Source organism: Protopterus annectens, chromosome 11.part0 (genome assembly GCF_019279795.1).
Source record: "Protopterus annectens isolate FY-2018-M chromosome 11.part0, PAN1.0, whole genome shotgun sequence".
Classification (NCBI taxonomy): domain Eukaryota; kingdom Metazoa; phylum Chordata; order Ceratodontiformes; family Protopteridae; genus Protopterus; species Protopterus annectens.
The window spans coordinates 1,149,764,866-1,149,789,449 of record NC_056745.1 but is presented as its reverse complement, the minus strand read 5'-3'; the positions used below and the strand labels follow the sequence as shown (position 1 = coordinate 1,149,789,449).

Sequence of the window (24,584 nt, the reverse complement as noted above, 5' to 3'; positions counted from 1 at the left end):
ATACCATGACAATTTGGGTACATGTAGTTGGTGTGTACTGCAAGGCTCCACCAGATGTGTCCAGACACCGGAACCGTGACTTGAGCAGCCCAAACACACGCTCTATTACATTACGTGTTTGTGCGTGTGCCTCATTATGGCGTTCCTGTTCAGGTGTGTGTGCGTTTCTGATGGGTGTCATCAGCCACGGCTCCAGTGCATAACCTGCATCCCCACTAGGTGTCCGTGTGGGATGTCCCCATTGGCAAATGTCTGGTACAGCTGCCAGATGCCAGATGTGGGAATCGTGGTAGCTCCCAGGACAGCCAGCACACACATTCATTATTATGCCCTGGGCATCACACACAACCTGGCAGTTGATGGAGGGGAAGCCCTTGCGGTTGATGTATGCCCTACCCCGCTCACCAGCTGGTGCTTTGATGCGTATGTGCGTGCAGTCTATTGCACCCAGTACCTCAGGGTATTCCGCTATTTGCTGGAAGAGTCGCATATTGCTGGCCAATACCTCACGGGCATTGGGGAAATATACATGATCACCGACATGTGCTGACATGGCATCTAGGAACTGGTGCAGTACCCTGGAGGCTGATGCCTGTGATATCCCCATCATATCACCAGTTGGTCTCTGGAAGGTACCTGTTGCTAGTATTCTTAGGCCTACACATACCTTGGTTTCCACTGGGATGGGTTCCCTCTGTTGGTTCTGTGTGTGAGGCGTGGCCTGCACAGCTCCACTATTTGCTGCAGGAGGTCTCTGTCCACTCTATAGCGCTCTACTATCTCCAGCTCATGTAACCCATGGTAGGTGACCCTGGGCCTGTACACTCTTCTCCGTCTCCTCACTGTGGGTTGTCTGGCACCATCTGCATTGTCACCACCCTCAGCAAGTCGCCTATGTCTCATTATGACAGCTATGGCAGCCCCTAACATTTCTGCTCTGAGTTCAGCTTTTTCAGATTTCACTTCTAATAACTTAACTCCTGTCTTGCAGTGTCTCTTGAGAGAAACATTCTGCACTGCTGTTTGCAGAGTTTTAAGTGCTGGGCTGGGCTACTATTCTGCCTGTGTAATTGCCTGCATCTAATTGTTTTCACCTGCTAGCTCCAGCAGTATTCCCTGCTAACTTCCTACTACATCTGTTGCTTCCTTTTTCCTTTCTGTTTCCTCAGGGAGGAGCCGTGTGCAAACCAGCAGAAACACGCTCACAGTGGCTTACACGCACACATACTTACACAGTTCAGAATCTGCTTATTCGGTTTTAAACGCGTGCACGCCCGCGCAAACGGTGTTAAACATCTCCCAACACGCTCCCACATGCTCAGTCTGCCTTACACGCGCACACTGCCTTACACGCCAAGACACTGCCTTACTCGGCTTAGGCGCGCATTACGCATACACATCCAGCAAGAAACTTTGGTGTAGGCAACAGTGTACACCTTCCATTTCTTGACTTTCTCATGCTTACTTAGTGGCACACCTCTTTCCATGATATCTGTCTGACATCTGTCATGTAACTCTAACCTCCAATGAACTGCATTTCTTTCTACCATTCCCCCCTGTGATGTCACCTATCTCCTACTCTGTTCCTTACCCTTATGTAACTCTTACACTACTCAGAATGTGCTCATTTGTTATGTGACAGTGGAATTCAGTATCCTTACACTCATTTGCATCAGATTGCCTACTAATGCTTAGTTACATCTCTTAGACTCAGCTTCCCCCCTTAGCAACCACTACACGGTGGCCATGTTGGTTTTGCTCTGCTGGTCCCTGCATTGACATTCCATGTATTGCATTAAACCCACCTTTGTGGGTTAAAAACCTTCGTTTTTATGTTCTATGCAGCGCAGCCCGTTTGTGCGGGGCTGCGCTGGGTTTAAACATTGGCAATCGCCGAAAAAAAAAATTATATTTCTCATATATTTGCATCAGGTTACCTTGCCAATGGCCACATATTTGGCCATTGGCATGCTGCCTGACACATATGCACCCTTTATTTGGAGCTGACATGGCTCCATTGCCATTTTTGCAGAAACATACTCAGTTGTCAACTGAGTACATTTCTGCAGCTAAAACAGCTCTTACACGGGCTGTTCTGGGCTTCCTGGATCGCTAATCATCCTCATTTGCATGCTATTCGGCTGCAAGTGAGGTGATTAGCTTATCCACGCCCACTCCGTGTAAGAGCCGTTTTAGCTTGACTCTTACACGGACTTTGGGCTGTTCCTGGATCGCGAAGGCTGCATGGAGTCTTACACTACTCTTAGACTCCATGCAAGCCTTCGTGAATCCGGCCCTATGACTGGAATTCAGTAATGAACTTCAGACTCTGGAGCTGTGAGGTAGAGAGCTTTTTACTGGGTCACCATGTTACTAGGGTGTTTTAATTATGCACCTCTTTCTTGTCAGAAAGTCTCCAGGTTCCACAGCTCTGAAATAAAAAAAATGAAAAAAAGATGGCATGGAAAAAGTATGGATGGCTCAGATTTTAGGTATCTGTGTGAGCATCCCCATACTATTCTTGATCAGCGTTCTATTTAAATTCACCTCCTCAGTTAAGTCTATTTTATTTATTTATTTTTTTATTTCTACATTGGGTTTGGAAAACGTTTTTCCATAAATATAAAACTGGTTAATCTGTTGAGTATAGTATGATTAAAGCATAATTTACAGAGTTGGAACATTACAGTTATGATGCTGGTAAAGGAAAGCATGTATCTTGAAAAAAATGATGATATTATCTGAAGTGTTCTCAGGAAAACAGCTTCATTGTCCCACAGTTAAGACAAGCATAAACTCCCTAAGGATGTACATTTGAAAACAAAAATGAAAATTAGTACTTAAGCATAAGGAAAACTTTCAATTATGGAAGACCAGATTACAGCAGTGAAAAAAGCAAGAGAAAAATAACCTTTAACAGTGGATCGTCACACTTTTCAGCGTCTGTCTCTTCCAACCAAAAGCAGTCTTCCTTTAGTGAACTTCTGGTGAAACAGCCACTATCTGGAGTAGTATCTAGTGTACAAAAAGTATGAATTGCTTGCCTACATAAGTGTTCATATTTTTTTATTTTCCTCATCCACTACTTGCTGGTTAAATGCCTGAAGGCAATGCACCAATGCAAGAATTATTCAGAAACATTGCTGGTTAAATGCCTGAATGCAGGAATTATTCAGATACATTTTTTTTTTGACATTTTTAATTTTGCATTCTTAATACAGATGTCCTTGCTGATAACAACATTGTGATTCCAACACCAGCACCACCTATCTGGTTGTACTGTTATTCCACTGTCTGCCACATTTTGTCTCATATCTGTGTGGGTCTCCCACATCTAAGGGGGTGACAACAGGGATGTATGTCTCACATCAAACTGAACAGCCACTGGTAAGGTGACAGGGTTCTGGTGTACAAATCCCAGAAGTCATAGCATTCTATCCAGTATATGGAGGATCCTCGTCAATGTTATGCCTTCTTTCTGATTTTCCAGTTTTTATATTCTAGACATCAGTTTGGACTTTATTAATTTCTACTTTTATGGCTTTTTATGTAGTGGAACTGCTAGATCATCATAATTAGCTTCCACAGAATTCTATATCAGCATACTTAACAGTTCTGTAATTAGGTTCTATAGCTTATCTGGAAGTAGAAGAAATGGAAAAACTATGTCAGCCAGGTGTTCTGTACCTATTATCAGAAACTACTGTTTCTATGTTTGTATAAGGAATTATAATAGACTTTACTATTTAATGACAGCATTCCTAAGCTGGGTCAAAGTATGAGGCAAAGCCAAGTCCTTTGATTTGAGATTACACATTTTACCATGGCACATATTCCCATGCCTTAATCCAAACATCTGTCAGGTTCCCACCAAATTCCAGTGAGAAGTATAAGCTCCTCTGAAACCATATTACTCAAACTGTGTGAGTTGCAAATGCATAAATTTCAATGTCAGCAACTTCCAAACGAAATGGTTAAAAAAATCAAGATATCTACTACATAAAATTGGGTAAACAGTTTAATCCAACCCTGATATTAAGAGGAAAATAGCCATTAACTGAATTGCATGTTCAGCTGCTCAGTGTATGAGCTGTGTAAGCATTTGCGCATATTCAGTACTACACAACTCACACGTGCACACACACACACACACACACACACACACACACACACACACACACACACACACAAAGAGAGAGAAAGAAAACATGATGGGGGGATTATGGTTCTGATTTGGTTTCTTCTTCCCAGAGTATTTGGCTTATGTTCAAACCTGGCCAGAAAGAAGTAAATCCAACCATATCTCTTATTCTTACTACATACTGACACATAAATAACTCACAGTCCTGGACTACTTTTTTAAATGAATGCACCAGATCATGTCTAATAATATGTATTTATCTATTTTGAACAATCTGCTGCCTATGTCATTGGATCAGTAAAATCATGGCTTTATGAATGTGCATATATTTTCGGCTTTCATGTGTGACAATATTCGTACGGCTCTAAGAGTGAGGATCACATTTTAAATACAAACAAGGATGATGGAACACTTGCCTACCATTCTGAGTATTTCCTTAAAAAAAATAAAAATCTGAGTTTCATGAATTCAAAATGCCATACCTGTTACAATCCTGTACTTATCTTTACACATTTCATTAACATTCTTTAAATGGATCTGCTGGTCAATATCAACCTTTACTCCTGATAACTTTAAGTAAGCCTGGAGTGAAGTGGGCACCTTTACTGTTACAGATCCTGTTTAAAAAAAAAAAAACAGACAAATTACTACATAAATCAAAATAATATATTCAACATGCTGGGGCATTATTTTCAGTCTTTAAGCAGACAAACAGCTTACCACTAAGAGACCCACACAGATGAAAACCTTTCTTCCTGTATACTATTTATTATTTGTATAAGTCAGTCATTCTTTATGTAAAAATATTCTTTTGGTAAGAAAATGCTGAAGAATCATCCCATTTAAATGTAATTTAGGTATTTTCTCTTGGACAACGATGGAATAAAAAAAAACTGTAAACTAGGACTTATATAAAGACTGCAACCTTCTAGCCAAAGATTTAAGAAAATGCTGTTTGTAGCCACACTGATACTGTATGCCTAGGGAACAGTATTCTTTGAACCATCCCCGTACTGTTACATGATGCTTCATTACTGGTGGGTCACAGCACTTCAGCCATCATCTGAGCATCACCTCCTGCATTTAGCTTACTTCTGCCAAGCATTTTAAAGTAATGCATAGGCTATACTGCTCAATATTCAGTACCCAGTGTAAACAAATTCAAAATCAAAATCAAGCAGAACACTCTTCATTATATACATAGGAATGCTTGCATGTGTGTGATTGTGTGTGTGTGTGTGTGTGTGTGTGTGTGTGTGTGTGTGTGTGTGTGTGTGTGTGTGTGTGTGTGTGTGTATATATATATATATATATATATATATATATATATATATATGGATCTAGGACGTTTGATTGAATGATCAAACATCTGAATCCATAACCACCGAACACACTTTAACAAAAGCACTTTAACCGAAAAAGCGCTTTCGTTAAAGCGTGTCAATTTAAAAAAAAACAAACACTACATTTACGTTTTTGCAGGGGGGCTTCGGCCCCCTGCACCCCCCCATGTGGGGGGTTGTGCCCCCCAACACCCCTCCTACTTTAATATTCTCCCGGTGAGACCGCACTACAGTGGGGAAAAGGGAATTTTCCCTTATCTGCACTGTAGTACGGCCTCGGCAACAGGAATACTTACGCGAAAGTGCTTCTTCAGTGAAAAGCACTTTCGTGTAAGTATGCTCATGCTTAATGGATTCGGATGTTTGATTATTCGATCAAACATCCTAGATCCATATATATGCACATACACACACACACACATATAAATATATATATATATAATATATATATATATATATATATATATATATATATATATATACATATAGATACATATAGATATACACACACGTACACATAAAAGGGAAAAAACAAAGCTGTGAATAATCAATGCAATGATGAAACAAATCATAATCATTAATGTACTGTCAAAAACATACATGGTTCACCTTTGTGCTTCAAATCTGGTTAGCAACCCCCCCCCCCCCAACGCTTTGTTAAATTCAACATCTTCCATAAAGTATATGCATCTACAAACAGACTCTGTATGCATGCGGCATGTACAAAGCAAAATAAAGCTGAAAATAGTTGTACCAATACATTTACTGAAATAAGTAGCCAAAACACATGGTGAGTAATCTGAAGATGGAATAAATTAAGTAAGGTGTGATAGTTACTAGGAAAGCTACTTATAAAGGGATCATTGTTGCAAAAATGGTGGCTCCTGCCAGGTCCATAGTTTTAAACGTAGTGAAAATGGTTAACTGCCTACATGTGCAGCAGTTAAGCCAGAAAAGGAAATGATACAAGATATTATAAATAATAACCATCATCAACCCCCTAAAATGACTTGGAACAGGAAAAAGAGAATTCTGGCTAGACTAAATAGAACTTTTAAATGTTTTTTGTTAAAAGTGCTCGTGTTCAGGCTCAGTCTGAATTGTGAGATGCATATGTGTAATTTCAGCAATACTTGTCAAAATCTATGTGGTCGACAGAAAGAGTTTTGGTGTATAATACTATAATATAGTAAGGAAAAGTATAGTTCAAAGAATTAACTAAATGTTTTTGCATTTTGAAACAATTACAGCTATAAATTGCATTTCTCAAGTGAGATGGCCTATTTTTCCTATTTTTAATTATTCTGAAAAAATCAGCTTGCCTTAATATTTGTCCATATGAGAGCAATGACTGACTCAGTTAGAAGTCTGGGTATTAGAGAACCAGGAATCACCCACAGTTCACTGTTCAGAAACATAAATTTCATTGGTCCATGTGATGTGTTCGATGCTTTGGTTAACTTCTCAGAGACTTTGTGTAAGCTCTGATGTGTCATTTTTAGAGTTTTGACTGCTTATTTTATTAAATTTCCTCCATTTATTGTTTTATTGCTAAGCCTCACTTTAGCCACTCTGGCTTAGATTGTGGGCTTTTAATTGTGCTGAAACTTCAGCATTTTCTTCATGGCAATGTTTCTTGATGGTTCTGCTACGTTTTGGATGACTATGGAACTGCTCAGTTTTAATACCTTTTTGGATTCTGTTAACTCAGAGGTAAAACTGATTGGACTCCTTCATCCAGAATTCTGACTGCCTTTGATTTCAGTTTAGTGGACTATATTTGGCAGCTACTCTATATTTTCTACACATCATTTATGTCCACCTTCAGGGAATAAACCAGGTGATTTGTTTTAGTCTTTTTTGCCCTATACATTAAAAGTTCTGTTGCTACACTTTTGCAGTGTTCAGCCATCTAGTTAACATATTATTTTATGAATGGTTTGGGAGCACATATTGTTTTCATCGGCTATACTTTCAACAGTTAATTATACCACCTTTTAATACTGGAAAGTCCTGAAGAGACTAAATACGGGTTCTGGACATTTGAAATATATATATGTGTTTACAGGAATACTGTGCCTTTCTTTCTGAAGTCTACAGAAAGGGAAACACCTTATTAATGTGGAAACAACAGATTTATTTGTTGGTACACACTGGCCATTTTATATCTTTATATTTTAATATGAGGCCTCAGTTATAGCACTGAACAAATCTTAGTTACAGAGCAGAGTTCTACCTCAGCTTTTATGTTTACTCTCCAAAATCAATGAAATGTCAGGTTTGTTAAGCATCTTTCTGACTTTAGAAAGTTTAAATAATAAACCTTGTGTAAAGCACCACCATTCCCTTACTGATCTTACTGTCTAGTCTCATGGAAGAGGATTAACAGCACTTAGTGGTCACCACAGAACAGCAGTGGGAAATACACACAAATATTTAAACTATTCAAACTCTTCAATTGGCCTTTTTGGCCAGATTTATTGTTTAACTTATTTAAAAGCTTTTTGTTCTTCCAGTCACTAATCTACGGTAGTGGTTCTCTGTGTAGCTACATTTGTGTGTTAGTTTTCAAACCGGTAAAATAGTGCTCCTACACATTTTTTCCTTCATCTACTATGGTACATGGAAGTTGTTTAAGTTCCTTGCATTACAAAGAAATAGAATCAGGTCTCAAATCATAACCCTTTTTGTTATGTGTCCTCAGCATGGGCATCAAGATTCTCCTTTCTATGTTTGCTCAAAGGCAAATTTCTTGATGTTCATGTCTTGAACATGGAACAAACTGATTATAAGTGGAAACTTGACTATAATATTCTACATAGTTGTATTCATCTATGGCTTTTTGGTGTTTCACTTTATTATCAGCAAATTCCAAATGGTTGGATTTCTCTGGGAAGGTACGTAGATGGATATTATCCTATATTAACAATGAAAATTCAGTTAGTATTGTATGCAGTATGCATGAGTGTTTGTTTTCAGTTCTCTCAGATCTCATCAGGTCTGCTAGAGCAAAGCAGCCTGCTTAATATAACTTAGCCATTACTTTTAATAATGTTAGTTCATAGAGCACTGCAATTACTTTACAAATATGGGAAAAAGGCTTGTTAAGCACCTTTCTGACATCATTAAGGTGCTCTAAACCTGTTAATACTTTGTTATACCACAATATAAACAAAGAGTGTAACAGACTGAAGTGATTCACTGCTGATAAATCAGTTAGTTCTTCTGAGGAATATTTTGCTTCTGCTCCCTGTCTGTGTACTGGCAGTGCTAACTGTTTCACGACTTTCACAGCTTGCAAAATGCTGTGCTCCTGCACTTTTTTTTTCTTTTACTGCTAGTACATGGAGCCAATAAGCCACCACACAGTACAAAGAATTATGACCGTTTCTCCAATCGTAATTCTTATTATGTGTTTTTAATAAGGATGCCAAGATTCACCACTTGAGCTTTGCTTCACTCCACTGTTGAGGTGAATTTATTGTCATCCATGTTTTGAACACATAAGTTAGTTATGATTCGAGACCTGATGATAATTTCTAAGTGGAAGTTTGCCTTAATGTTTAAGTAGGTTCTTTTAACTTTTATATTTTGACTGTTTATTTCATGCTGTGTGCTCTTACTTTGTACATGCTGGACTGTTTGTTTTCTCTTTGTTTATCCACATCAAGTTTGCTGGGAGAAAGCTGACTGTTTACTACAGCTTAGCCGTTAACTTTAATAACATGCGTTTGTTTCCACTTGATATACTATTTTAACCTATATACCTTAGTTGTTTGTTTTCTGCTACATGCTCCTGCTAGGTAGACTTGCCTAAGGGTTGGTTATTTTATTAGGAGACTCTTGAACTTTAGCACACATTTATTAATGGAGGGTGGGTATCAATAACTTTACTCATTAAGTAACTGAATTTACGGGTTTAATTTTTTAAATTTGACGTTGCAGTTTTACTGATGGCATGTAGTGCAAACTTTAGGCCATTACTGTCCAAGACAAACCATATCTGCAAATAAAGTAATTTAATTATTGTATTCAAAACATTCTTGAATTTCATGCTTTTAGTAGTTATTACTTTTCATATACACACTTACTTTTTTTTAATTGGCTTCTTGAGCTAAATATGACCGAGATATCTTTATTGCCCTCAGCCTATCTGATATTCCTTGCTCACCCCTTATATTTCTCTTTTACATAAAAGGCAGGGAATCATGAAGAGTCACTGTGTGGGGTTGGGTGGAGTGGAGTCCAACTTTTTGGGGACCTATTAGGACTAGGGTGATCAAACATCACCCTTGACTGAAATAATGGGGGAACCTGGGTCTTCTAGATCACCACCTAATACTGAGGAAGCTGGCAAGTTACTGCTGGCAGATAAGACTTGTTTCACTCCCTCTTTTGGAACTATTTAATGTCAAGTTGATATATCACAAGACCAGCATTGTTTTGTACTTGCAATGGGAAGATGACCTGTCATTTATTATGAAGTCCTACACAGATAAAAAAAATAATAAGTCTATTTTGCAGTTGCCATAACAAGAAGTTTCCATATTATTTAATGCCATTAAGAGGCCATATCAGAGAAAGAGTAATGGTCTGTTTTTGATCTGGGCATCAGATGCCCCAAAATAGCAATGGATCATCCAACTCTGATGACTGTGTATTTTTTTGATCCCTCTACTATCCTTCATGATACTAGCCCAGCACTTTGATGCCTGTTCACACCAGGTCTAACAGCTGAATGCTTGCTCCCTCTGGACTTTAATCCAGTGCTGCTGGGGCCCGTCATAGTTCTAGACATCCAGGAACTTGGCACATCTATGCATCCATCTAGGAGGGGGATTACTTATGATCTACCCACTTAACACCATTCCTTGCAGACCTAATGGTATGCCTGGGGGAAGACATGCAATCGAGACATGTGGGGTACCCCCCCCCCCCGCCTCTGCAACAGCTCAAAAATGTCTCCACCCTGTAAACGCTCTTCAGGTACGCCTACAATGTGCCTTCCCTAGCCTCTACCAGGGATTGACACAGTAGATGCCCACAGGTCAATCCACCTACCCCAGGATGGTAATGCTATCCCTGTTTTGTGCACCATCAGTCACCCTAATCGAACCTGGGTCGTTATGACACTAGAGTGGCTGTTGACTATGCACTTAATGCAGAAATAAACTATGATTTCTAATTGTATATGTCTACCTGGATCAATGGGGACAATTCTGCAAGAGTACGTGGACTTTCACAGATCAGCATGATAAGCCCATGGCAAATTACAGCATCACCATGAGAAATGCTGTAGACCATCTAAACTTCATTATTAGAGTATAACATACGCCATCTAGCCTCACAAAAGATAATATCATACTTGAGAGTTCTGGAAGTCAGGTTACAGTCTAGAATATTAATACAGAAGAGCATGCCTTTTTAAATGTAAACTTACTGTGGATGACCACTATTCAGAGATCTCAAAGAGTCACTAACAAACTGTCTCTTAACAGATTTTGATTTAATCAATACTACCAGTACATCATTTTAGAAAATTGGCAGAATTTATAATCCAGCTTGGCTGGTAGCCCAGACAGATTTTACATCCCTGAGATGAGAGTATGAACTGTTCTTTGAAATTAATGTTGCTGTAATCCAGTGTGTTCTCCCAATACAATCTTCCTGAATATTAACATGATCTGGTCTGAGATTCCCATGACTTTTACTGGTCAGTCTTTTCAGATGTCAGCTGCAATAATGCTTTCAATTTTAAATCCTAACACTTGCAGTCTCAATCCTAGCACTACTAAGATAATTACCTTTTGCCTTAAAATCTGGGTCCTCTTATTTTCTAGACAATGTTATCTTGTGCTGTTCTACAGGAGAGGTTTTTTTCAGCTCTTCTAAAAATGACAAGTTACCTCTTTCTTCACATAGTCAACACTATACCTGCATGGAATGGAAATTACAGTCAGATCTTAAACCTTCCTTTTCAGTTAAGTTTATTTAGAAAGTGGTATACATTCAGCTGATTTTTAATTTGACCTCTTATGGCTTATTAGAGCCTTGTCATTCTGGATATAGATCTGGGTACTGTGTGAGGATGAATGGGCATGCCTTCATTGAAGGTTGGGCATCGGGCTGGCAACTTGGCACTGTAAAAATCCACTGCCAGTCATCAGCGGACTGGATTTCTGCTGTGGCGACCCCTAACCAGGAAAAGCTGAAAGACTGTACAAACATTAACTTTTTGTGCATAGTAAAGGATCTCATAGTAGCATTTGTTCAAATGCTGTATTCTGTGCTAATCTACTCAATTTCTTGGCAGCTTTTAACCATGATAATGAAAATACAGTTATTGACCATCTGTGGATTCACTATGGCCTTACATTCAAAGTCCTTGAGTGGTTAAATTCTTACCTCTCGGTGTATAATTAGAAAATTGTTTCAGTTATCAGCTCAGTTTTGTGATAATCACTAACTTGCTGAGTTCTAAATGAGTTTAATTAGGGAACATAATTATAGAAAGTGGTGTAAAATAATTTAGCAAAACCAACTGTACCAGAGTACACATGGAAGTAATGGTAAAAATACATTATTTAACACATGAACTCAGTAATACTAACAGCACTTGAATGCATTTTTGCTAAGACTTCCTCAGACATATTACATGCAACCCTTCCCATTCTCTCCACAGCTCATCTTTCCTATTGGATCACACCTCACTTATAGGATCCACTGTGACTTTCATTCATACCCATATCCATTTTTGAAATCATAATGCTCACATAGAGAGCCCTACACACCCTGAATCTTGTTCATCTAAATAGCTACTGGTCTCTTTTATCTGTTCATGTTTACTTTGAACTGATGGTAAGGGACTATGAGTGATTCCAAGGATATTCTTTGAATCACCTGGGTAGACAACCTTCTATTTACAAGAAACAACATTTTTTGAATTCAGTATCTTCTCAGCTTTGGGCCTGTGAACCTGAGCCTTTTATAGAAAGTCACTTAAATAGCACCACCTACCCAGTTATCATATATAAAATAATACAAAATAAAAAAGAAATGCCATCTATTCTTGGTTTCTAAAGCCAAACCTAGGTAGTTTACCTTTGCTGATTATTGTATGCCAACTCTGTTAGAGTAAAATGATCAAGCCTAACTAGGAACATGATGACTTGAAATCAATTACATACGTCAGCAACTGAAGGAGCTGGTGTGAGGGAGGATAGGAATGGCGAGACTTTGCTCAATTTTTTCAGGCCGGGATAAAGTGTTGACATTGTGGAGGTGGCCCACTGCCTGTTTCCCAATGAAAACTGGTAAATCAGGAGAGCAGCAGAAGGCCTGGCTAACCATGTGCCTAGACCTGGGCAGTGTGAAGGCCTTCATGTAAGGGGTTGGGATTGCCATTCATGCACAAGTCAGCTGCTACGTCATAATACAGCCTTTACAAACAACAATTGAGAGTTAGGGCCATGCCAAACAAGGGGAAAGAGTCAGGAAATGCCCCACATAAAGTGGTGAGCCCAGAGGCAGCCTGGAGCTATGGAATGGAGAGAGGTGATGGAAGTTAAAGGAGGCTCAAGATGTCACCAGATCAAAAGGGGGAGTGAGTTTGGCATCATGATTAAAGTATTCACCCCATAGACACAAGGACCAGGGTTTGATTCTGTCTTCACATTATTGGCTAGGCTTAGAATGGCCCTTTAGGGCAGTTAGCCAAGTAATCACCTATGAATCTATTAAGAAATAGCCATGGTTTGTGTGTGCGTGTGTGTGTGGGGGGTTACATTTGACAACAAAATTGCTGATTATTTTATTAATTATCTAATATTTGTATCTTAACCACACATTTCTCTCTTTTTTATTTCTCTCTTTTTGAGTAATTTCAGTATACTTTTTTATGGAAGCGTTATTATGAATATTTTTACAATTTGCAATTCTGTGTTTTCTAAATATATTGGACACATTTTAAAGTATTGGTGATCTGTTAAGGAATCCTCCTTGATGGGTTTTAAAACAAAAATCCATCCTCTTAACCAAACACTGCGCTGTATTTATTTTATTTAGATCATCCCACACTCAGGGTACACTTATGCAGCATAACAGGATGGTTCTCAATAAAAATCTGTGGAAGCAACAGAGACTTCCAAAGCAGAAACGCATGCCACCTCCAGCCCCAACACAACCCAAATGACACATAGCCCACAAACTCACTGTGCCACTCAACCACAGCCCATAAAGCATAACAATGTACCCAACACTCTAGTCATAGCTGACTCTATAGTCAGGCACACTGATGTTCCACTCACCAGGCTAAAAAAGGAGAAAGTTACTGTCGGGTGCCAGGATCTGCCACATAACGCATGCACTTAGGTCACGCCACAACAAGTACAAATATGACTCTGTCATTGTCCATGTCGGTGAGAATGGCCTGAGATATACCTCCATGGACTACATGAAAAGAGACATGGAGGAGCTCTCTGATCTTGTAGCCCAGGCAGGTATGACCCTAGCCCTGAGTAGCATCCTGCCATCACCAAGAATGATACCACAGTACAAGGACAAAATGATTGACTTCAACAATTGGCTAAGCTTCTGGTGTCATTCTAAGGGGATCCAGTATCTGTCTGTCTGCCTGGGATGACATGATCGACAGACCATGATGCTTTGCCAGAGGTGGCCTGTACCTGTCATCCTTGGGATTCCAGATACTGGCTAAGGCTCTTGCCACCCTTATAGTGCAAGGATCAAATGAAAAATTCACCACCGTAACAGATACAAGCAAGCAAAATCTGAAGGTAATGCTACTCAATGCTAGAAGTCTAAACCTCAAAATGCATTCACTCGAGGCACTCCCTAAAATGGAGAACATCGACATCTGTGCAGTGACAGAGACCTGGTTCAAGGCTCCAGAGAGCACCCCTGCATTACCAGGCTATAATTCATACCACACCTTTTGGCCACCTAACCTGGACCGAAACACGAAAGGTGGAGGCGTGTCCATATTCATTAAGGATATCCACACCTCCAGGCTAGTTGCTCAGCATAATGCATCCGAGATTATCCAAGTGCAACTAACTCTGAGAAAGACCGCAATCAAAATTGTAATTTTCTACAGATCCCCCACCATGCCCCAGGATTCCCACTCCTCATTTCTTGATACACTGGAAAATATTAGTACAACCCAACACCCTAATAATGGGCAATTTCAACTACCCCACCATTAACTGGGAAAACTACTCACGTACCAACTCTTTTACTCAATGTTTTCTGGAATTCATACATTCCAAAGCTTTGGATCAACTTATCCACACCCCCACCAGGGGCAGCAATATCCTAGATCTGCTCATTACCAGCATGGGCGACCGGTGTTCCACACCAGAGGGCAATTCCTCGTTGGTCAGATCCGACCACAAGCTAATCAGCCTAGACATCCACATCCCGCCCCCACCCCCCATTAGGGAAACCACCGTAAAAAATTTCTCCAAAGCCAGCTTCACTTTTAAGGCAGAGGTGGCAAACTTCACATCCACGCAGACAGACAACAGAGGTATGACTGCTGAATCCTACACAAATGCACTTTATAAGCACTTACATGAGTGCAAGGATAGTGCTATCCCTGACAGCAAACCAAGATGCTATCCTCCAAAAAAAGGAAGCCAATCTGGTGGTCCCCTGCCATAAACAAACTCTACAATAGAAGAAAGAAACTGTTGCAAAAAAGAGTAAAATCCCATGACTGGAAGAACTCCCTGGTCAGCCTCAGTAAGAAGCTCAGATCCCTCATAAAATCCTTCAAAGCTAGTTATGAAAACAAAATTGCCACTGATGCTAAAGACAACCACAAAGCATTCTATAGCTATGTCAAGAATCTCAATGGCAACACTCAGATCTGCTCTGAGTTACAGCACAATGGCACTAAATATACAGAACCAACTGATATTGCCAACATCCTGGCAGATAGGTTCAGTGCTAACATTACCCCCTCACCCCCTAAAGGGCCCATCTCTGTACCGGAAGAATGCAACGTTTCTGTAATCACGGCTGCACAGATTAAAAAACACACTCTCCAAAGCCAAGAACACAGCATGCATGGGACCTGACAACATCCCAGGCTGCGTTCTACATGAACTACAGAATGAACTGGCAACCCACCTAAGCATCATGTTCAATCATAGCCTCACCTCAAGCTTTGTGCCCACTGAATGAGGCACAGCAACAGTTATCCCACTCCACAAAGGGGGAGCCACCACGGACCCCGGGAACTACCGCCCTATTAGCCTAACAAGCCTGGTATGCAAGGCCATGGAATGTATCATCATGGAACATATAAACAAAGACATTGGTAATCTTCAAACTCTGGACCCCACCCAGTTCGGGTTTGTAAAAGGCAGATCATGTCTCCTAAACCTGATAGACTTCTTTGAAGCAGTCACCAAAGCTGCAGATGAGGGTAAGGTGGTTCACACAGCCTATCTAGATCTCGCCAACACTTTTGATACCATCTCCCACTCTGGAATTACAGATAAACTCACTAAATTAAGTATAAATCCCTACGTAACAAGATGGGTTGCCAACCAGCTCACTGACAGAACCCACACTATGAAAGTAGCAAACTCCAAATCCGACTTCAGACCAGTGACAAGTGGAGTACCACAGGGTTCAGTCCTGGGTCCTCTCCTGTTTGGTATCTACTTTTATGAAGTACAGGCTAACACAGAAGGTCTTTGGCTAATGAAGTTTGCAGATGACTGCAAACTAGGAGCCATAACTGAAACCCCTAACGATGTAGACATCTTACAAAAGGGCCTCACTGAAACAGATGCCTGGTGTCAAAGCCATGGCCTCAAGCTCAATGCCAAAAAGTGCATTGTCACCCCCTTTGTTTAAAAACTCTGTACCCATGAGCTACCACATAGGTGGTAGTCTACTTAACACCGAAAGTGTGATAAGAGACCTTGGGACACAGGTGGATAGTAGTCTCTCCTTTGATAATCACATTGCCACAGTAGTCAGGAAATCCTTCTATGTGGCACACCTCATCACAAAAGGTTTCTCATCTAGGAAAAAAGAGGTCATTGTTCCCCTCTACTTGTCACTCATTAAACCCATTATAGAGTACAACGTCCCTTTTGGTATGTACCTCACAAAACATCTACAACAACTGGAAAGGCCACAGAAATACCTCACAAAGAGGATTACCAGCCTCAAACAGATGCCCTACGCAGACCGTCTCAAAAAACTCCAGCTTTACTCTGTCACATATTGCCTACTCAGAGGCGATCTCTGCCTAACATATAAAGCTATGTCAAACCCAGAGCTGTTGGACATGCTCCACTTAAAGAAATCCCAATCCCTCCGAGCTACACGCTCGAGGGACCTAAACCTTGTCACCACAAAAAAACAGAACATGCTAGAGGGATAGATTCCTGTCCCAGAGACTTCCCATACTCTGGAACAAACTACCTATCTATATCAAACAAAGCTCCTCATTAGCACTCTTCAAGAAAAATCTTGATGACTGGATGGGAAATAGGAAATTCATCCCGGGGATCACCTCGGTGGCTCTGCTCGACAGGGCCACAGGAAAATAATCTTCTTGGGTGGCGAAAGCCAGGGTACCTTTTTGGCTGGGCTTGTATAGGCCCTAGGGCTGATAGCCTAGTAACTACCTATGAACAGGCTCCTAAGATCTCTAGTAAGTACATTTTCAGTAAATCAAAAGACAATGAAAACTCAAAGCAAAAAACTCAAACACTACTGGTAAACTTGCTTGAATTACAGGAAACTCCATCAGATAAGGCTTCATAGTTGGGCATTTTGCACATAAGAAGATTATGGAAGGATATCTGTCACCCATTGGACAGTCCCTTGAAAATCATTTGATATATTTACAACATTATCTGCTATATCTAACAGAAAAACCACCTTAATTGGTCCTATGATTAATTTGAATTTCAAGCAATAAGCTTGGATGGAATGCACCAGTAGATATTCTGAGGCCCAAGCTTCAGAAGGCCAAGTGTGGAAGTATAGCTGTATCACAAGAAGCTTGGATACTGAAGACAAGGTTGAGGCAATAGTGTTTGGTGTATGTATACATCAAAGACCAATTGTGTGTAGAGAGAAGGTGACATTCTTGAAACAAACAGCGTAAGCAGTAACATTTTCCAATGTCTGATGAGCCACTTGAATGAAAAAGTGATGCAGCTGGTAGTCCATTTTGAAAGGAGTCACCTGGCAAATGAAAACCCTTCTATCCCAGCAGCAAAGCAGACAAGCAGTTGTCCGGTCTTCCTCTATTCCTGCATTTATTTCTGCTAAAACTTAAAGCTGGTACACACATTATAGGTGTGAAAAATTATCTCCCTCTCTGTTCTGCAAAGATAATGGGGCAATACATAAACTGGTTTAGAGAAATTTTTGAATAAAACATAGATAGGTCTCCAAAGGACATCTAATACTTAGGAAAGACTAAATAACATGTTCCTAAGCATAAAGGTTTGCAGCCCTGAGATGATCCATGCATAGGTGATGGTCTCCAAAACTAATTTTCCAAGAAAAGAGCTTCAGTGATTCTAAGCCAGCAAGCTCAAAACAGAACACAGCAAATAAGTCAGTCATGAAATTCAGGTATTATGTTGGTGGATGGGATCTTCAAAGGATGATCTGCAGGATGAGCTGGTGCTGGGGTCCTTCATGAATTATTGATGGACAGAGATAGATGACACATGCATCCTAAATGTGGAATAACTGAGAGTCAACTCATGCAGGTGTCGAATATAGGTCTGGACTAACTATAAATTGACCAAATGAAAACACAGTCCTGCTGATTAGAAAGCTAGTTAGTAGCATTAATCACTTCTAAAGCACCAGTATAGATGTACAGTAGAATCAAAGGATTTACATTAGATACCAGTTATTGAAGTCAAGATGCTTGTTGCCCAGACATGGAGATGTTCTAATATTTTTACCTGAGAGTCTGAAACCACATTCTACTTAGCCACCAAAAGGTGTCAAGAATTGCTTTTGTTTTATCTTCTATGAATACTTTGATGAAGCTGACACCTATGTCACTCTGAATAAATCCAGCTTCACTGAGTCTGAAAGTCCCAATGTGTAATACATTTGTCGCATTTGACACGGGATGGGATATCTTACAGCAGCAAGTGAAAATGCATCCTTATGGTTGCTACTTCACCACTTCTGGCAATCACAAATGAGAGGTAAATGTCAGAAGTGGTGACCTGTCTGTGTGGTTCAGGTGTAGGCTGTGTTAAAAACAAAGGGTAATTATTCAATTACTTCTGAATGATTATTGATATGTTTAGTTGGGGGAGAACAGTAACCATCAAAAAGCAATACAGCCATTACTTGTACATGATTCCTTCTTAGTAAAAAATCGTTTACCCTCTCAGAAAGGACACATTTCACTGTGACAGTATGTAGGTGGTTTTGTATCCAAGTATCTTATTGAGAAGTCCCTGATTTTATATTTATATATATATATATATATATATATATATATATATATATATTTTTTTTTTTTTTTTAATTTTGAACTGTCTTACAGAACTCAAGTACAGTTTGTTATATAGGTAGTAAATCCAGTATTTCAGAGGGCTTTTGTTGTCACAGTCTAGCACTATGCTTGGCTTCCACTAGGAGGTTATTTATCCTCTGCACAAAGGGTTGGATAAAACTAATCTCCAAAATATATGTTTGTTTGTTTGTATCTTTCGGCTTTTCCCGGTTAGGAGTCGCCACAGCGGAACTCCGGTCCGCTAATGATTGGTAGTGTATTTTTACGTACCGGGTTACCAGCCCTGACATACAACCTTCAACGAAGGCATGCCCCATTCACATATGCCTCCACACAGAAGACGCTCTAACTGAGAATCGAACGGGACAACGTCTTGCTATGAGGCGACAACACTACCGCAGCACCACCACTGCAGTTACAATCTCCAAAATAAATGTACTAAACTCAAATTATGTCAGGAGCAAAAATCATCTATATTTCATTTGAAAAAAAAAAAAACATTTTCAATTGTAATATGCCAGCACCAATGCCAAACTTTCAAGTGGCTAAAGAAATGGAGTTAAATTCAGAGGTGTGCTGCACTGGAAGCTCTGAGGTTACTATTGAAGTTTTGTGTGTGAGTTATATCTGAACACTCTGTTATTATTACCTGAAAGTTTTATAATGAAATCTCAAGCTTTGAAAGGCAAGCCTCGGTAGCTTTAGTTTCTGTGCCTTTACTGTCACAGTATGACACTGCATTATACTTGTTTTTATTTAGGGTACTGTTGTTAATGCCTGTTGAGCACAGTGAGTAGAGTAATGGCCCAAAGTCCTTCTTTGTTAAGTTGTCAATACATCAGAAGTTAAAATCCTAAATATTTTAACTGAAAAATTACATTTTTTCAGTTATAATATGTCATGACTACAATGCTATGCTTTGAAGCAGCGAAAGTTGTGGGTTCAAATTTGGAGGTGAACTGCACTGTAAGCTCAGAGGTTAAAACTGCAGTCTTAACCTCTGCATCTGCGTACCCTGTTGTTGTTAGCTGAAAGATTCTTAGTAACCTCTCAAAGTGTTACTGAGACAGAGACTTTGAAAGATAGGTCCCAGTGGCTTTAGTTCATATGTCTTTACTGCTAAATATGACATTTTGCATTATACTTGATTTTCATTTTGGCTGCTGCAGTGAACTTCTACTCAGAAGACCAGGTACATTAGCAGGCTAAGGACCATTTTGTTAAGTTAAAAATACATAAGATGTAAAAATTTTACTTATTTACCTGAATACAGAAGTTGTTTGTGAAGGGCCTTGTGACTCCCCCCCCATCCAGTTTAGGCACTTATATGCAGTAAACCTCATTATAAGAGAATGAAGCTGTATACTTGTCTTTGCAGCTGGAACTAAATATATTTTTTCTGAGGCCAAAGATATATTATTCTGAAAATTTTACTATAATACTTCTTGGAGTTGTGGAGAGATTATACATTATTGTTATGTACCATGAGTAGTCTTACACAGCCCTTTAGATGTTCTTGTTTTGTCATTAGTTTCATTACAAAATCATGTATATTTTACATTTTTGGTTGACTCAGTATGTATCTGAATCATATTAATGTTTTGCTCTTCTGAAATGTGTACCAAAAATTATACTCTTTTCAATTAAAAAGTAATAGTGTCTGTCATTTTATATGCTATAGTATAATACATATGTTTACATGCTTGGAAAGGCAATGCCAATACTTGGGATTCTGTTGCCTATTTTCCCTAAAAGCTATTAGGCTGTGAAAAACAAAATGGAAGTGGGATTATTAATGGTCTTGACCTGAAAATATCATAATAATACCTTGAAGAATTATAGGGATAATTGTCATTTGAAGGTAGGGTGGAATACAGGCCAGAAGGGACTTTGAAAATGGGTACAGTACAATTCTTACAAAACATTCAGCTGAAACAAATGAATAACTTTCAGTTCTCTTTAGAGTAAAATAAACAGAAACATGCAATGTTGTTGTGATTTGGCACTTAAAGGCAGTATGTCTAGTTTTTGTATAAAATTCGACCATATCAGTCTTTGTATCTGCTGAGCCATAGCAATTATTTAAAATAATAAATTAAAATTCAAAATGAAGCTGCTCTTTTGTCTTCAAGCCAAGTCCAGCTGTATTTTGCAGATAATTATTACAGTAACATTCCCTGAAAAATTTCTGAAGCTCTAAACCATTTTGGAGATATATGCTTTAAATACAAGGTACAGAAATAGCCAAAAACAGCCAGCATTCCAGAGACAGAACTTCTGAAAATGCTTAGTAGTAAAGGGGTTAAATCTCATGGGTTATCCAAGTGCTATGGGGTGTTATGCTCTAAATGATTTTACATTAGCTGTAGCATCCAGAAGTGCTACCAGAATAGACCAAAAGCTTTGCTAAATACTGGTGCATGATCAATAGTGGAAACTGCATAGTGCCACAGGAAAGAAAGTTTTGAAGTGTTAGCTGTGGAGCGTAGGCTCAGGCTTACAGAACTTTTTTTTGCCTCATAAGATATCATATGTTGTTGGTTGTATCATAAGTCTCACTGTGTGTTGTGTGCACTAGGCAAAATTTGAGGCGGTTTACCAATTAAATAATACATACTCACTAATTCACCATTGATGTTTTGTTTTATTCTATATTTGTTTACCCAGGTACTAAACTGATCACAACTAACCATTGTCAGAATATCTGGTTTAGAGAAAGATATTAAGGCATGCAATTGTTCAGCACTGTTGCGTGCACTTTTGGCATTTATTTAAAAGCAGAAACTTTAGGAGGCATCTGTTGAACAATGTAGAATGAGATAGGGCCTTAAAAGCATTATCAGACTGGGACCAGAACAGAGTTCTATACCTCTGCACTAAATAGTTATAGCCTGTCTCTCTGGTGAAGAGGTGACGGAGCCCTAACAGCAACCCAGATGACTATGGTTTGATTGGCTTCCCTGGCACTGGAGCAACACTTCACTCCTATCTTTCCATCCCTCCTGCCTGGTCACTAGAGCAGCCAGGACAGGAGTGATGGGGTGTGGCCTGCTCACATATCCAGTGGGGAAAAGGAGGGGGGAGCTGATGGTACTCAGGAAGCACATAGGAATGTACAATGTCTCAGATGGAAGGGGCAAGGTTGCCTGCAGAAGTAAAGGGTGACCAGTGTGGATAGCCTGCTGAATGTCCCTCTTCCCCTGCTTAGCCAAGTGTATGCACAGGAAGTTAAGGCCATAAAGCAAAAACATTCAGACCATCATTGATTGCTGCCTTAATGATGGTCCCTCTTAACTGACTCTCGCCCTCAGTGATGAAGGATAGAATGGGTCGATTAGTAGGATAGGGGGAGTAAATACAGCAAAAAAAAAAAAAAAAAAGCAATTTATATAAATTTGGGGAGAAAAGTTAAACAGAAATTAAGCTTTTCGTTGGATATTCTTTTTTTAGGTGGCTTTTTGAGTCTATTTTGGGGCACAGTAGATATTTAGTTAGATTTTGATATGATATAAAAACCTGTTTGGGTTTATGTAGCACAAAAGGATGTACATTTATTTGCAAATGCATATACAGTTATAGCACACAGTCTTTGCAGATGTGCTATAACGGAAACACTTTATAACCTCGAATAACTGAAATGTCGAATTTCAGTATCTCGAGACTATAAAGCCGAATGTTAAAAATAGCAAAAGGTCATAATCGCGAACTCGAATATATGTTGAATTCGCGGTTATGACCTTACGCTGCGTAATGTCCGGGATTGTGTTTTGATGGTGCGTGGTGCTGTGTGTGGATGTAGGTGTTATGTCAGGTAAGTGTTTTCTAAGGGTTCTGAGTGGGAGTTAGAGTGTGTGTGAGTGTGCTGATGTGCTTGATGTATGTGTAAGGGGTCGGAGAATGTGCGTGTGTGAGTTGGCTTTTGTTTTGTATTTGTGCGATCTCGGAGTTAGTATATATAAGTAGGGGGGTGTGGGGGATGCAGGGGGGCTTGCCCCCTGCTTATGTGTGTATGAGTTGTGTATGTGTGTAGTTTTGTTTGTTTATGTTGTGATGTGGGTGTTGTGGTGTATGTGTGGTATAGTGTGTGCGTTTTTTTCGGTGTTGTGAATTTCGCGTTTTTTTTGTGTCAGTGTTTTGTGGATTCGGTTTTATAGTCTCGAGATACTGAAATTCGATATTTCAGTATTTCGAGGTTATAAAGTGAATCCGCTGTAACATATCTGTTGGGAGACCATTTAGCTTTTCAATTTCCGATAGCCTACATTATCCTTTACAAGGTGTGGCGATTTTGAAGCATATCCCAGTAGTCAATGGGTGCAAGGCTTTAAAGTTCATTCTGGAAAGGACACCAATCTATCACACAACACACATGCTCATTTATTCAAACTCACTGCATTCCCAACTGCAGGAAATTTGGAAGACTTGACAGTCAACCTACTGCATGTCAGGTCAGAAGAAACCAAAAACACCAGGATAAAACACATGGATACAGAGAGCTAATTTGTTGACGCTGCATGGAAGACACCCCAGCCTATAACTGAACCAGAAACTTGTACTGTGAGATAGCAAACTTGCAATACCACAGTTTGGATTCAAAGAAGTAAAATATGCAAAAGAAGAGGAGAACTGAGGTTAGAATAATGTAACAGTTCTGGATTGCATTTTATATTAACTTAGTGCATATTAGTTTGTTTGTCTTTTCGGCTTTTCCCGGTTAGGGGTTGCCACAGTGGAACTCCGGTCCGCTAATGATCGGCAGTAGATTTTTATGGTGCCAAGTTGCCAGCCTGACGCCCAAACTTTAACGAAGGCACGCCCATTCATGCATGTCTTTTGAACGCCACTCGACTGCGGGGAGGGCATGCAGACTCCACACAGAAGGCACTCCAGCTAAGAATCGAACAGAAGAACCTCTTGCTATGAGGCAACAACGCTACCACTGCACCACCACGGCTTGCTAACTTAGTGCATATTAGTAAAGAACTTTGTAATGACAATGATAACATTGTGGTGTTGTCTTCTTTGTCATTGACAGCTCCTTCGGTTCAGGACATTTTTGTGGCCCATTCCAAACGTTTTAAGTAAAATAAGTATCATTATTTTATCTCAGTTATTTTTCCCTGTCACAAGCTAAACGATGAAGTAAAACAAAGCTAAAAGGCATAGCTAAGAACTTAGTGCATATTAGTAAAGAACTTTTCTTAGCTACGCCTTTTAGCTTTGTTTTACTTCACCTTTTAGCTTGTGACAGAGAAAATAACTGAGATAAAATAATGATACTTATTTTACTTAAAACATATGGAATTGGCCACAAAAATGTCTTGAACTGAAGGAACTATCAATGACAAAGAAGACAACACCACAATGTTATCATTGCCACTACATGGTTAAAATGGGTAATAGATTTGAATGAGATAAGAAGAAAGAGTATAATATTAAAATCTATGTCAGAAAGCAGATTAATTAATGACGTGTGCAAGTCAGCAGCTGCTTACTGTTGCTTTCTTTTCTGATCTCTCTCTATGCCCAAACATCCATTTAATTTTACTGGAGCCTGACA

General features: G+C 39.5%; 1 protein-coding gene across 4 annotated transcripts in view; it reads right to left on the bottom strand.

Annotated features, from left to right (window-relative positions):
- FAM185A (family with sequence similarity 185 member A) overlaps positions 1 to 24,584 on the bottom strand; it is a 1,394,841-nt gene that overhangs the window by 300,402 nt on the left and 1,069,855 nt on the right. For all 4 annotated transcript variants that reach the window (XM_044088506.1, XM_044088508.1, XM_044088507.1 and 1 more), the window contains one exon: positions 4,624 to 4,758. In XM_044088506.1, coding sequence (XP_043944441.1) covers positions 4,624 to 4,758 — 135 coding nt within the window. The remainder of the gene's footprint in view (positions 1 to 4,623; positions 4,759 to 24,584) is intronic.